General features: G+C 44.8%; 1 protein-coding gene across 3 annotated transcripts in view; it reads left to right on the top strand.

The window, feature by feature from the left end:
• Window positions 1-15487, top strand: part of PDE11A (phosphodiesterase 11A) — a 378310-nt gene that overhangs the window by 326078 nt on the left and 36745 nt on the right. For 2 of the 3 annotated variants that reach the window (XM_040475481.1, XM_040475482.1), the window contains exons 17-18: window positions 9172-9235; window positions 15264-15338. In XM_040475481.1, coding sequence (XP_040331415.1) covers window positions 9172-9235; window positions 15264-15338 — 139 coding nt within the window. Of the gene's footprint in view, window positions 1-9171; window positions 9236-15263; window positions 15339-15487 lie in introns of those variants that run through there. The other variant, XR_005790395.1, reaches the window with a different exon arrangement.

The raw sequence follows: 15487 nt of genomic DNA, 5'->3' as shown, positions 1-15487 counted from the left end.
CCCCTCCCTCTGCCCAGGACCACGCTTCATACTTTCCAGAGGCCTTCTCCCCTCCCACAGTGATATTTCTTTCTGCTATCTTTACAGACCTTTTTCTTCTTCCTGTACAGAGAAGGAGGGGGACCCTTCCTTGTGTCCTAAACTAGCTCTTCCCTTGTGTCCTAACTCTGTTCCCTCTGCCTCCTCCTGCCTGCCCCCCCCCTCCTGAACTTGCTATATCGATTATACTCATTTACATTGCATTTAATTGCTTGCATTTTCAGAATCTGTTTTTCCGTCATGATCATTCTAGGCCTAAAGATATTCTTCTAACTCCTCAGGGGGAAAAAAAATTCATCCCTGAAATCTTCCTTCTTCTCAAAGTCCAATCAATGCCCCCTTCTTCCCTTCAATTGCACACTTGATTCACACTCCTCCTAACTTCTCAGAAGGCAGTGTTTTTCTTTTTAAATAATTTTTAGTTCCACAAGTAATTACAGGGATATATTTTTCTGTAACAAAATATGACAGGCCCCCAGACCCCCCCTGGGCTTCACTCCCATGTCCCATACTGACATATAGCTACACAATTTGTTGTATCCTTTCCAACATTTCCAAAGCATTTATATATGTGTATATTCTAAGGAAAAATACTGTGTAGCGTGGATTTGTTTGTTTTAACGTAAGTTATATATTTATATCTCAGTCTGAACTTGCTTGTTCACTCAACTATATGCCTTGGAATTTCTTCCATGTCCAAATGTCATGATCTTTTACTGTTGCATAGTTCTCCAAAGTATGGATTTACTGTTATGCTCAGAATTCGTGATCCCCAAAGACCACTAGGGAGCCGAGTCCGATGCAAAAGCAAAGAGCCTTTATTCGAGCTAGCTCGAGCTCAATCCCCTACCTGCACCCGACGCAGCGGTGAGATACCAGGGAAAGAGAGCGAGTTTCAAAAGGACAAAGGTTTTATTGGGGCCTGGGGGCAGTTGGTGAGGTAATGGCTATGGCCTCAGCCGATTGGCTGGGGAAGGGTCCTGGGGAAGGGTCCGAGTCCTGTTAGGCAGGTGAGGGGGGGTTACTCAAGGGGAGGAGGTGTGGTCAAGGTGAAGGACACAGAACAAGATGGAGTCGGCTGGCGTAGGCCCGCCCTTTCATTCCCCCCTTGTCATGTAGCTTAGGGACCCAATCATGGGACCGGCTGCATTTATGGTGACAAGGGGAACAGAGTTTGGAGGTTTATGCAAAGTTCTGGGAACCAAGTGTTCCTGGGGTGGCTCTGGGACGTCTGATTAAGTATTGTCCCCGAGCTGGTGTCTATGATCTGCCAGGTGATGTTTTGGGGGGCGTGGGGACTCCCGGCAGCATGAGCAATGACAAGCAGAGTTAACAGAGTTACCAATATTAGGTAGGTCAAATGCGCTGTAGCTTGAGCTTGAGCGGGTTTTGTTGGTCCCGACTGATAGCCCATCGCGTGACAACGTCCTTCCGGATCGAGGAGGGGTCCGCTGGCTGAGCGTGGGTGTGATGGACCCAGGTCGTGATGCCGTCTACCTTGAGAGCGGTGGGGGTTGTCAACACCACGATGTAGGGTCCCTTCCAGCGCGGCTCGAGAGTCTCTCGGTGGTGCCTCTTGACGTAGACCCAGTCTCCCGGCCTGTACTGATGAGGTGTCGCGATCGGGCCAGCCTCGTAGATGGCACGGAGGCACGGCCAAATGTCCTCGTGCGCCCTCTGGAGCCCACTCAAGGAAAGAAAAAGTTCTTGATCTTTAAACTCAGCAATAAGTTCAGCTCGAAGGCTGGGAATAACAGGGGGTGGCCTGCCAAACATGATCTCGTAGGGAGTAAAACTCAGAGTGTAAGGAGTGTTTCTAACCTGGTAAAGGGCGTACGGTAGGAGAGTCACCCAGTCCCCGCCAGTCTCCATGGTTAATTTGGTAAGGGTCTCTTTTAGGGTTCTATTCATTCTTTCTACCTGTCCTGAGCTCTGGGGCCTATAAGCACAATGTAATTTCCAGTTTGCCCCCACCGCCTTGGCTACTGCCTGTGTTACCTGCGAGATAAAAGCTGGTCCATTGTCTGATCCTACCATGGCAGGAAAACCATACCTGAGTAAGATGTCTTCTAGTAGCTTCTTAGCCACCGTCTGAGCCGTTTCATGCTTGGTTGGGTATGCCTCCACCCAGCCAGAGAAGGTGTCTGTAAATACCAGGTCCTCGTGTAGTGCCTTGTCGAAGATGGTGGGTGAATTTTTGAATCGCTGAGGTAGCCGTGTCCAGGTGAGTTGCCCACTGTAGCCCTCCTCCGGATCATGCCACTCGAAGGCGAACAAGGGCTGGCTCTGGGGTGCCAACGGCAGACTGAAAAAGGCGTCCTTTAAATCTAGTACAGTATACCAGACCCTGGAGGGCGCCAAGGAGCTCAAGAGAGTATATGGGTTGGGAACAGTTGGGTGTATGTCCACGACCCTCTTATTTACTTCCCGGAGGTCTTGTACCGGTCGGTAGTCATTTGTGTGAGGCTTTTTGACCGGCAGTAAGGGGGTGTTCCAGGCAGACTGGCAAGGAACTAGTACCCCTAGGCTTCGTAGTCTCCGGATGTGTGGCTGGATCCCCTTCTGGGCCTCCTGAGACATGGGGTATTGTTTGATCCTTACCGGACTCTCTCCTGGCTTGAGCTCTACCAGGACTGGGGTCCTGTGAGCGGCTAGTCCCATCCCCCCTGTCTCTGCCCAAACCGAGGGGAATTCTCGTAGCCATCTGTCTATATTATTCTCTCTCGGGAGCACCTCCTGGTGGAGGAGGTATTCATCCTCCAGTTTTATGGTCAGGACCTGGATGGGGTGGCCCTTGCCATCGGTGACCTGAGGCCCCCCTTGTCTGAAAGTTATCTGAGCTCCAATCTTGGTCAGTAAGTCCCGTCCTAACAGCGGGTAGGGGCATTCTGGTATTACCATAAAGGAGTGGGATACCCGGCCCGTTCCCAAATCTACTGTTCTTTGGGTAGTCCATGAATACTGGCTCATACCAGTTGCCCCTTGTACCCAGGACTTCTTGCTAGCTAGTTTTCCTTGTGGGGTGCGGAGGACCGAATGTTGTGCTCCGGTGTCGACAAGGAAGTCAATAGGGGTCCCCTCCACTTTAAGAGTTACCCTGGGTTCGGGGAGAGGGTCCGAACCCTGACTCCCCTAATCACTTAGTTCATCCAGCTCTAGGACTTTTACTCGATCAGTCTTGCTTCCCTTCCCGCCAGCTCTTTTTGGACAATCTCGGGCACAATGCCCTATCTCCTTGCAGTATGCGCACTGATCCTTCTGCAGCCTCTGCTTCCCCCCCTTGGTGCTTTTACCTTTTCTTGTGTCGTCTGCCAGCTGCCGGAGACGGCGGTCTCGTTCCTCGGGGAAGTCAGCAGTGGTAGCTAGTAGTATTCTGGCCAGGTCTCGAGTCTGCTTACTGCTGGCAGCCACCATGGCACGAGTCTGCTTGTCCTCAGGAGGCTCCTGGTTATTATATACCTTTTCGGCTACCACCAGTAAGTCCTGCAGACTTTTTTCTCCTAGTCTATCTATTTTCTGTAATTTTCTCCTAATGTCTATGGCCGATTGGTTTACAAAGGCCATGATAACAGCTGCCTTGCTTTCCGGAGCCTCTGGATCCATGGGGGTATAGGTACGGAATGCCTCCATGATCCGTTCTAAAAAGGCAGCCGGAGATTCATCTTTTCCCTGTTGTACATTTCCTACCTTGGCCAAATTGGTTGGCTTTCTAGCAGCCATTCGGAGACCCCCCATTAGAGTCTGGCGGTAGACCCGGAGCCTCTCCTTACCTTCTGCCGTGTTGAAATCCCACTGGGGCCGAGTTAAGGGGAAGGAGGCATCTATCTGAGCCTGGTTGGTGGTGGGATTTCCGTCTGCGCCTGTAACTAGTTTTCGGGCCCCACTGAGGATTGTTTCTCTTTCTTCAGTCGTGAACAGGACCTGCAAAAGCTGCTGGCAATCATCCCACATGGGCTGATGGGTAAAAAGAACAGAGTGTAATAAATCAATAAGCCCTGCCGGTTTCTCGGTAAACTTGGGATTCTGAGCTTTCCAATTGTAGAGGTCACTAGTGGCGAAAGGCCAATAGTGATGGGGCTGATTCCCCTCCGCGTCTGGGGGTCCGGTGGCTCGCAGGGGCAGAATAGTGGAGTTGGCGGTGGAGGCGGATTGCCCCCTCTGAGCCCTTTGTCTGGTAAAGGGCGGGCTTCCCCCCAGAGCGTTTCCGCCTCCCGCTCTCAGAACAGCGTCTGCCTCCCTCGGAGGGGGAGGGTGGTGTTCTTCTCGCATCCTAGAGGGGTTATACGGGGGAGGAAAAATTAATTCTTCTTCAGTACCCCCCTGTAGGACAGGGTAGAGGGGTGCTGAAGGCTGGGTAAGACTTTTCCTCTTCTCTGTCTCCTGCAAAGCAAGAATGGGTTTTGGCTCCGGAGGGAGCAGGGTTAGGAAGGGCTTAAGCCAAGAGGGTGGGTCTTCTACAAGGTCCTGCCAAGTGATAATGTAAGGGAGCTGATCAAGATGGACCGCCTTAGGCTGAGAGATGATACTCCTGACTCGGTGGATGGTAGGGAGGTCGAAGATCCCCTCTGGTGGCCATCCAACATTGAAAGTTGGCCACTCGCTAGAACAAAAAAACTGCAACCGACCCTTTCGGACTTCCACACTGAGGTTGTTAGCTCTTCCCCTCACATCCTTAAAGTGATCAATCATAATACTTAGAGGAGTAGTCTGAGTCTGTCCCATAACGTCCGTCCAGTAAGTCCACAGAACAAAACAGAGAAACACAAAAACAGACAAACAGAGGGCCCCTAGAAAGTCTTCCAACTCCATGGAAGCAAAACTGCAAGCTAGCTTAGACCTTTGAGGGGATTCCATGTCCCTCCAAAACCGATGAGGGGATTCCACGTCCCTCCAAAGACGACGGCCTCACGCCGACCAGCGGGAGCGACCCGCCTCGTCTCAGACCTTTGAGGGGATTCCACGTCCCTCCAGAAGGGAGAATCGGAACGTCTTCCGAAACTCCCGGCCTGTGGTCCTGCAGTGCATCCACTTAGACCGCGTCGGGCACTACCAGAATTCCAGAAATGAGCTCACACAGAAAAGACAGAACAAACAGACACTAACCGTGGCCAGTCAGGCTCTCCGGGTTGGGGGTCCCTCGGGGTTCTTGGGGATCCCGGACGAGCCCCCAAATGTTATGCCCAGAATTCGTGATCCCCAAAGACCACTAGGGAGCCGAGTCCGATGCAAAAGCAAAGAGCCTTTATTCGAGCTAGCTCGAGCTCAATCCCCTACCTGCACCGATGCAGCGGTGAGATACCAGGGAAAGAGAGCGAGTTTCAAAAGGACAAAGGTTTTATTGGGGCCTGGGGGCAGTTGGTGAGGTAATGGCTATGGCCTCAGCCGATTGGCTGGGGAAGGGTCCTGGGGAAGGGTCCGAGTCCTGTTAGGCAGGTGAGGGGGGGTTACTCAAGGGGAGGAGGTGTGGTCAAGGTGAAGGACACAGAACAAGATGGAGTCGGCTGGCGTAGGCCTGCCCTTTCATTTACCACAGAGTAGTTAGCTATTCTTCTACTGAGGAATTGGGTCTATGAAATGTGATTTTTGCTCCTTTTGAAAGTCACCAGTCACCTCCCAAGGATCAAATCGTAGGGTCTTTGTTCTCTTCCTTGATCTCGTCACACCCCTAATTGCCCTGGCCTTTCCTTTCTTAAATCTCTCTCCTGCCTTGCTCTTCCAGATTTTCTGCTTTCTTCTGACTCCTGCTTCTCCTCTTTGTTCTTCTTCAGCCCTTCCTCCTCCCCCGTCCCCCTAAAATGTAAGGACCTCCAAGGACCTGTTTTTACTTTCCTCAGCATGCATGCTTGTGGCTTTAAGTACCATCTCTGCTCAAATGACTCCCACCCCATGTCTGGAGCCTGGCCTCTCTTTTGAGCACAACTCCTAAAATGCCAGTGCCCATTCCACATCTCCACCTGGGTGTTATCCTGCAGAGGTTTTCAAACTTTTTTTGGTTGGGAATCCCAAATGTAAGAAAAATCTTATTTGGAAGCTCAGTATGTGGAACAGGTGCTCCAGGAGCTCTCCACTGGCCCCCATCTTTGCCTCCCCCCCCACCCCATTTCATGGTTAGACTCTGTGTGCAGAAAGGGCCGGGGGGCTCTAGGGGAACACTGTCTTAGAGAATTTCAAAATAGTAATAAAACCAACTAAAAGTTGGCCTGCTTTTTATCACCACCATGTGCCTGCAGTCTAAACAATGTCAATGATAAGCTACTTCTCCCTGAGAAAAATCTTTTGTTGGCATAGGTTCTAAACAGTTGCTGAGACTACTGCTGAGTATCAGAATAATTGCTATGAAAGCTCCGAATTAGCACATTATTACTTACCTATAGTCGTACATATCTCGTACATGTAAGCTAAGTGTAAAAGTGCCCCATTATCTAACCAGCCCCTGACACAGGTGGACACAGTCCACACCTTAGTGCAAGTTCCTGATGTTTCAGAGCCTTTTGCCCTTGCTCTGGAGATAGTTCATGTTTCTGACCCTGCAGAGTTTCACAGTCCTACTTTTAAACAGCATATCCGACAAGGGTAGCACAGTAATGGCAAGGATAAAAAACAACTGGAGTTACTTCACTTCTGTTATTTTATGTTGACTATTTGGACTTTTTATTTGTGTTTCAAATTTAAAATAGTGAAACAGAGGGCGAAGTGCGAAGTGTGATTTTTGTTTGGTAAATGCGAAATTCAGTTCATATGTGAACTATTTTACTGAATATGAATATTTTTAAATTAAAATTTATTCTTTGTCTTCTTTTTTCTTTTTTTAAAGTTTATTTATTTTCAGAAAGAAAGCGTGAGTGGGGGAGAGGCAGAGAGAGAGAGAGGGAGAGAGAGAATCCCAAGCAAGCTCCACACTGTCAGTGCAGAGCCTGACGTGGGGCTCAAACTCACAACCCATGAGATCATGACCTGAGCTGAAATCAATAGTCAGACGCTTAACCAACTGAGCCACCCAGGCGCCCCTGCTAATTGTTTTAAAATTAGAAAACAAATTGAGAAAATAATGATTAACACAAGATTATTGTTGAAATAATTTGGCATATGGAGGAGAAGTATGAATAAAAAAATGGTGCAAGTATCAGATACTCTGGAGAGAGACTGAAAAGTCCAATGCTTTGTCTCACTCTGGTACCAGCAGAATGTAAAGTGAGAAGCATCAGGGTGTAACAAGAGGGGGTCTGGTGTCTTTTTTTTTATTATTATTATTTATTTGCATTTTTTTAATGTTTATTTATTTTTGACAGAGAGAGACACAGAGCATGAGCAAGGGAGGGGCAGAGAGAGAGGGAGACACAGAATACGAAGCAGGCTCCAGGCTCTGAGCTGTCAGCACAGAGCCCGACAGGGGGCTTGAACCCACCAGCTGCAAGATCATGACCTGAGCCAAAGTCAGAAGCTCAACCGACTGAACCACCCAGGCGCCCCATGGTATCTTTTTGATAATCACAGAATCCTGAATACTTACTCACTTTGGGAAAGTTACTTAATCTTTAATCATTTACCTCTCCATGAAATAGGAATGATGGCCCCTACTTGGGGCACCTGGGTGGCTCAGTCAGTTAAGCATCCAACTCTTGATTTGGGCTCAGGTCATGATCTCACAGTTTGTGGGTTCGAGCCCCATATCAGGTCTGTGCTGACAGTGTGGAGCCTGCTTGGGATTCTCTCTTTCCCTCTCTTTCTGCCCCTTCCCCGTCCCTGCCTCACTCTCTTGCACACTCTTTCTCTCTCTGAAAATAAATAAATATTACATAAATAAGAAAACACATTAAAAATAGGAATAATGACCCCTACCAGTGGGTTCAGAAGATTCATTGAGTTAGTAGTTAGTTGGTAAAGCACTTTGTACAGAGGGAGGAAAACACTAGACTGCTTGTTACAAAAGATCAGATATGAAGAATGCTCTGATTTGTTGTTCCGCATAGTGCTTAACACAGGGATGCTTGGGATTAGATGTTACGTGACTCCTGGAGGGGGGTTCTGACACCATTGTGCCTGGTGGCTCTGAATGACCTATTGTTACCGGCTACTCTGCCCTGTTCCCTGGAGGAGTTGCCCGGGGAAGTGACACAAACCCCACTAGCATCTAGGCATGCTCTGCCATCTGGGAAGCAGACATGTTTCCAAGGCATTCGAGTATGAAATGTTGACACCCGACATCAGGACAGCCCTCTGACCTCCAACAGCACACCCCTTTCTTCCAAAAGGAGCCAATCAAGATGTGGTCTCCCAATTCCAATCCTTCATTGCTTTTCATCACATACTGCTGGCTTTAGCACAAAGAAAGCAAATTTTGGACAAGGAGTGTGCCTTGTTTTTCCCGCTTCCCACCACATCAAATTATAAGCACCAGAGTTATCCACAATTTCAGTTGTTCCCTGTGTTTTTATATCCATGGTTGGATGGATTCTAGTTAAACCCAGTAGAAATCTGTCCCCCAAAAATCTGGTTCAGATGTTCCTGTGCTTTCTTATGTGCTCAAATTAATGAAAGCTTAGCTGAATATGTTTCTTCTTCATAATGCTGACAAAACAGGGCTGCAGCCAGATAATAAACTGGAGTGAAACACTGTGGCTCTCCCAGTAAATCTGAGCTCTGTAAGGCAGGTGACAATGAAGGAGCTCCTATGGTGGCAAGCGCCTTGCCTTCTGCTATAGGTTTCCGTCCATTCCCATCAATCAGTGATAAGTTGGTAAAGAGATTTATCAGCTGTGTATGTGGCATTATATACTGATTCCCTTGCTGATAGTTAAGAATAAAAAGCATTGTCCATCCGTCCATTAGAGATTAGTTTACGCAGAACTTGCTTAGCTCAGGTACAGAGAAAGTAGTGCTTTGCCTTCCTTGATCTGCTGCAGACATAACAAAAGGGCACCGGAGGGTGTGTGTGAGCTTTGTCTTCCTAAGCAGTGTGGCCACAAGACGGAGATGCTAAACATGGGGACGGTAAACAGTGCTTCCCTTGTTGAGGGAAAGACATGTGAGTTGGCCTTAGTCCCATTTTATTTATTTATGTATCCAGGATGGGATTGTTTTGGAATGCAACAAAAGATTATTCAGGCTGTTTTGTTTGGTTCTGTTTTTCAGATCAATGTTAATGACAGCCTGTGACCTTGGAGCCGTGACCAAACCATGGGAGATCTCGAGACAGGCAAGTGGTGATTAATGGCAGGGCTCAGCAGAGGAGGAACTGCGGGAGGGGGGCGGGGGGAACAATATTCCCAGAGCCCAGACTCCCAGGCACTGAAACCCTAGTCAATTTGCATCAGTATTAACATGGTGTAAAAAATAGCGGGAGGCTTGGGCACGACATAGTTTATTGCACAGCCTTTCTTTAACGTGCTTCCACTGAATAATAGTATTTCTGACTCTGTAAGATTTTGTTAACACTCTAAATCCAAATAACACATTGACCATTTCCTAAGGCAAGAGTTTCAAAAATAGTGTTTTTAAATAGGTAATCGTGTTTTAGCACAAGGTCCACTTTTTTCTCATCTGGAAAAAAAAAAGAAAAAGAAAAAAAGAAAAAAACAAACCAAGAAGGTCAAAAGGAAATTTTCTTTTTATTTAAAGACTATTTGGAGATGAAATCACGGTGGCCAAAGTGTGTAATATCCAAATTTAATTTGTACCCCCCAAAAATGGTGCCTTTACCATCTATCTGGTCTTACTGCTAAAAGTGTTAGTTTAGAGCAAGAACAGGTTTCAAGCCAGTAACCACACAATTTAAGATCCTTGATTACTGATAGTATTTGGAGATTAAACTCTTTTTTAATTTTCATGTGGCACACCTACTGTGTGGGGTCTAAAATAGTAACTTGGTATCTTAAGTCTCACCATTTTAAGGAAAATAAAGTAGACTCATATAACAATAAATAACTAATATTTATTGACTAAATATCTAATTTTAAATGACTCCTTTATATGTATTATATCACTTAATCCTCCAACTTTGATTTAGGTATAGTCAGTCTAGTAGGCTGAATAATGGCAACTGAAAGATATTGGATGCTAATTTCTGGAACCTGTAAACATTGCCTTAGAAGGAAAAAGGGTATTTGCTGATGTGATTAAGTTAAGGGCCATCATTATCCTGGATTATCCAGGTGAGACCTAAATTCAATGACAGGTGTCCTCCTAAAAGAGAGAGAGAGAGAGACACTGGGAGATTATACCTTCAGAATAGGGGAAGAGGATGTGAAGAGAAGGCAGAAAGTAGAGTGATGTGGCCACAAACAAGGGAAAGCTGGTAACTGCCAGAAAGTAGAAGAGGCAAAGGACAGATTCTCCCTTAGAGGCTCCAGAGCAAGCTCAGCCTTGGCAAAACCTTGATTGCTGTCCAGTGAAGTGATGTTGACCTGCCAATCTCCAGAACTATGAGAGAACAGATTCCTTATTGCTTTAAGCCACCAAGTTGTGGTCATTTCTGGCAACACTGGGAAACTTATACAGTTATTACCCCTATTTCACAAATGGGGAAAATGAAGCCTAGAAAAGATAAGTAGCTTGAGGTGATACACCTAGTAAGTTGATAGAGCTAGGTATTCAAATCCCAACAGAGTAGTCTCCAAAGCCTTCGTTCTTTACAGCACTTCTACTCTTTCTTATACCAGATATACCAGTTGGCATTTTTAAATGATGCCAGTGTGTCAGCAGAATGGGCTGTTATCCCTCAGCCTCAGTGGCTTAACACAACACACTGCTTATGAACATGGGCATCCAGGACCAGCTTGGTACCATTCCTCATTTTGGACTGCGACTGAGGGAGCAGCTACCATTTGGATCATTCCGACAGAGGCCCTAGCATGTCTTGCACTGGCAAATAAATGCAAACAAATCCCCAGAAATTCATTGGCCAGAACTTGTCACAAGACCCCACCCAACCAGGAAGTAAAATCCTTTCCTGTGCCCAGAACGTAGAAAGCCAGAAATAGTTGATGAAAACGTGACTACCACAGTTTGCCCTTCTAATCACCAAAAATGTGATTCACTCTCCTTCCTCAGGCAAAATATGCTCATCCTGTCCCCAAGGGAGATGACCCAAATGTCCCAAGAGTCATGGTATCAAGCTCAAGTCCAGGATCTCTGGGTGATCTATGCCAGTCTCCACATCAGGTCTGGATGCAAATTAAAGACCTACACACACCCCAAACACAGCATTTGACTTACACTCAAACCACAAAACACTCATTACAACACTCCCATTCAGAAGGGGAAGAGATGACCAATATTTGGCAGTTAGGAGGCCACGGCAATTCCAAAATCCCACTGGGCATTCACTGGAAGGCCATCCACTCTGTGGTAGACCCTGATTCTCTGGGAGACGCTCCCCAGTCATCATTGTCCATGGCCCTTAGATCTACCCTGGGACATTATTCCTTTTCCATTGCCTTCCTTGGCTGTATCCAATGGCCAGGCAGTTTTCTCAGCCTGTTTCCCACCTAAAGAAGATTGAGGACCCAAGGCTTGTTTTAAGTTTTAAGTAGTCACAGTCTTAGGGGGGTTTTGGCACCAAACTCTCTTAAACATTTAGCCAGCTTCTTATGTCTTTGTTCCTAGTCACTTCCATTTGCCAATAACCACATCTACAGTTCCATTCTAGACAGACTTCTTAGATCTGCTCTATCTCTTTGCTTCCTTGTATTAAAGAACAAAGAAAATTAGCATATGTACTTCTTTCTTCCTCTTTCATGATCCAGTTCCTAGTATTCAGGGCCTAATGATTTTTCTGGGCCATTTGTCCAATTGAAGGGATATCCTGTGTACCGCCTAATTCATTCAGTTTTTAACTGTGGATGCACTGGCCCTACCTTTGATTCTAGTTGTAAGGCTGGGTCTTGATCAGCCTTTGTCATTCAAAACATATCTCAATTTTTATTTTTACACTTTGGGGTTAAAAAGCAGCTCTGTCTTCCATCCCTGAAGATGAAGACTCTGAATTTGTGACTCTCTCCTTTCCCTTTCATTCCTGGTTGTAAACCTGCCAATCCTTTTCGGAGCTCACTTCTTACAATACTTAGCAAAACACAGTCAACAGCAATTCTCACATGCTACCAACATTTTGTTTTCCAGTATCTTCCCCTAAGGCTATAAATTCATTAGATATATTATTTGCTTTATTTCAAAGAGAATTGTACAAAATATTTTGCCACTGTGTACCATGGGTGTCATCCTTACAGCCTCCAACAGCCATTTCCTCACTGTTTTACACATGCCCCCTAAGCTGATGCTACATATTTTAGGGTCTTTTTATTTTTCTTCCTTCTTTTTCTTTCTTTCTAAAAAGAACGCACCTCATTTCCATACCATTTTTTTGTGTGAGTCAAACTAGGCTAGGCTTTGCTGCAATAACAAATATATTCTCAAATTTCAGTTTCTTTACTCAAAGAAAAGTTTATTTCTTGTTCCTATCACAATCCAATGCAGATTTCCTATAAAGTTCTCCAATAAATAGCTCTCCTCCAATTGAACTTTGGTTTTCATTTTGGTTTTCAACTTCACACTTGAAGTTACATAAAACAGGGAGGAATTTGCTTGGTTGAGTAGCGTATTTCTATATCTCTGCGCACCCTTCACTTCCCCAGTGTGGGAAGCCTCCCCTATAGTAAAGTCTGGACCAGAGAAGAGATAGGTATCTTCCAGGTATCAGGAAAAACTGTAGTAGTGGGGTGGCCTCTTGAATTGGGATGGAAAGAAGTGGAGGGGTAGAGAGCAGAAGAAAATTCAGGGGACCAGGGGGAAAATAGAGAAGATTGGAAAGAGAGTGGGATGATGTATGATATGCCGGGACTTTCAGAAACCCCAGTGAAATGCATGTCAACAACTAAAGGAGCAGTAGCCCACTTGGGAGTGGGGAAGGGACAGGACAAAGTACTTAACAAGAAAAAAAGGTTCTGCATTGATGTTGTAGACCAACTTGGGAGGCCTATTGGCCGGTCTCTTGGTCATTGATGTAAATAGTATTTTATTTTTAGGATGTGAAGTTCTGCTGATCAGTGCAGAAAAAACTCAAGAGTTTGGGGAAATAGAGCACAAAACCATGTTTTTCCAAACACTTGCATCAGAAATCATGCCACAGCTCTAAACTGGAGATCTCATTTGTGTTTGTCTCCAAACTGAATAGGTTAAAACATTTTCAAAAACATACTTCTATGATTTTAGGAAACATTTGGACAAAAGCAATAGAACCTTCTTTTTAAAATATAAATATATTTCTAATTTCTTAGAGGTTGATATTTTTAAATTTCCTTGCAAAATGGGTTTTTTTTACTGGTGTCTATTCCAGTTTTACTTCCTCACAAACATGACTCTAAGCATGTGGGTTTCCCCAGTGACCCCCCCCCCAGGCCTGATTAGCATCTCAATTTCCTTCTTTAATAAAAAATTCAATTAGGAGCCACTTAATGTTCCTGATTGGGTTTTTAAGTACAAATGAAACAGTGATACAAGTTGAACTGTGAAAGAAGCTCAGGGGAGATACCCAGGACCACTTTAGAAAGATCAAGGACAGGATTGTGTTTTAATTTCTTTGCTTTCCAGGGGTGATAGACCTGTGTAGGACTCCTACCTGGGGGTGACCTGATGTGCACATTTGTATTCTTTAGTGCAAAAGACCCACCTCAGAACAATCTGAGGGAGTGTTCTGGGGACTGAATAAATGAGGCCAGGCCCTTAGGGGACCATTTCTTTTTTAAAGGAAGGCCAGAGACAGAAAGAGAGGCCTGGAGTGCTAATGTGGCAGAGACTAGAGAGAGAAGTGAATCAGGCCCTAGAAAAATTGAGCCAGCTCCAACTAATTTTATGCTATTGAATTTTTTAAAGGTACCCATATTCCTTATAAGAAATGTTTAAAATCTGGACTGACTAGATATTCTATTTCTTTACATATGAGCTACATACTTGCTATTCTCAGGGTGTGTGTGTGTGTGTGTGTGTGTGTGTGTGTGTGTGTGTAAGAGATAGAGATGTTTTTATGTTTTATCAATGGTTATGATTTATGGTGGACAAAATCTCTTGAGAGATACACTTAGGTAAATTATGTTGATTCTATCCACTTGACCAAAAATTAAACCATTCTAGCCTTTTCCAGACCATGAATCTCATCTTCATAAGATCCTGGAATAGAGGAAAAACTGGTTGGGGGATCTAGACCTTCTTGCCTTCAACTTTTCTGAAATTTTGTTTTCTGCTCGTCCAAATTTTGTAAATCCAGCCAGTTCATCTGAGAGATTTCCTAGATCTTGTTCCTTAGTATTGTTGAAAATACCTGTTTAACACTTACCTGTTATATCATTATGCTTCCCATAAGCTATCATTAGAAGCACAGGGCTTGGAGAAGCTTCTCTGTAGCTTAACAATGATCAATCATCAACTTCTGATCATCCATGCTAATAGATGAAAAGTGAAAAAAAATAGAAGTCCTTACTCTGGAAAAATCTCTACCATTTGCTTGTACCAACTAGAACCTACCATAAATTAATACTTTTAGTACATAGATTAAGACAGCTGAAGACCAAATCAACATTCTTCAAACTGTATCATGACACACTGTAAAAAACAAGACAAAACAAAACAAAAAAACTGGTATGAACAGTGAATCTAGCATTAGTCCTGCCCCTTAACTAATTGCTACAGTAAGAAGCAGAGGTGTGCCCTGGGGTTATCCTCTCCAGAGTCCACACAATTATTGATAGGGTGAGGCAGTTAAGGAGTTTGGGGGATGGCCAATGAAGCCAAGCTAAGATAAAAGTGTGCAACAAAGTAAAGAATCTGGGTTGACACAACCAAAGGTTAGCAAAAATATTGCAAGTATATTATAATATGGAAACAGAAATTATGATTAGGGATTATTTGCCTCATTTTTCTATAATAAGAACATTTCCTACTTTGAAGCTGGCAACCCCATGCCTCATTGGGAATATGGAATCTGCACGGTCAGAGATCATCTACTGGCAGGCATCTGAAGATACCCTGCACAAGTTCTTCTGATTAAAAGGAAATCAGTTTCATTGATTAAGTTCTATAATATGTTGAAACAGAAAAGGTTAATGTACTCCTTCAAAAGCTTTTTAAATTATTATCTATGTTGAAGATAATCACTATACATGTAAGGCAGAAATAACTTCTGAGTCTTATGATAAATTACACATAACCATAAATTACATATTTATATGTTCCAGGTGGCTGAACTTGTAACCAGTGAGTTCTTTGAACAAGGAGATCGGGAGAGATCAGAACTCAAACTCACTCCTTCAGTAAGCCCATCCTTTTATTATGACACATTTAGCCTTTGGAATGACATTTTCAGAAGCAACTCCAAATCACACCCTGAAAGTGGGAAAGACTGAGAGTGGATTTAAGAAAGCACTCCTGAAAGTTTAAAACTTTAATTAAACTTAGACGC

The sequence above is a fragment of the Herpailurus yagouaroundi genome, unplaced genomic scaffold (assembly GCF_014898765.1).
Source record: "Herpailurus yagouaroundi ecotype Mexico unplaced genomic scaffold, PumYag 140, whole genome shotgun sequence".
NCBI classification, from domain to species: domain Eukaryota; kingdom Metazoa; phylum Chordata; class Mammalia; order Carnivora; family Felidae; genus Herpailurus; species Herpailurus yagouaroundi.
This window is presented reverse-complemented; position numbering and strand designations above follow the sequence as displayed.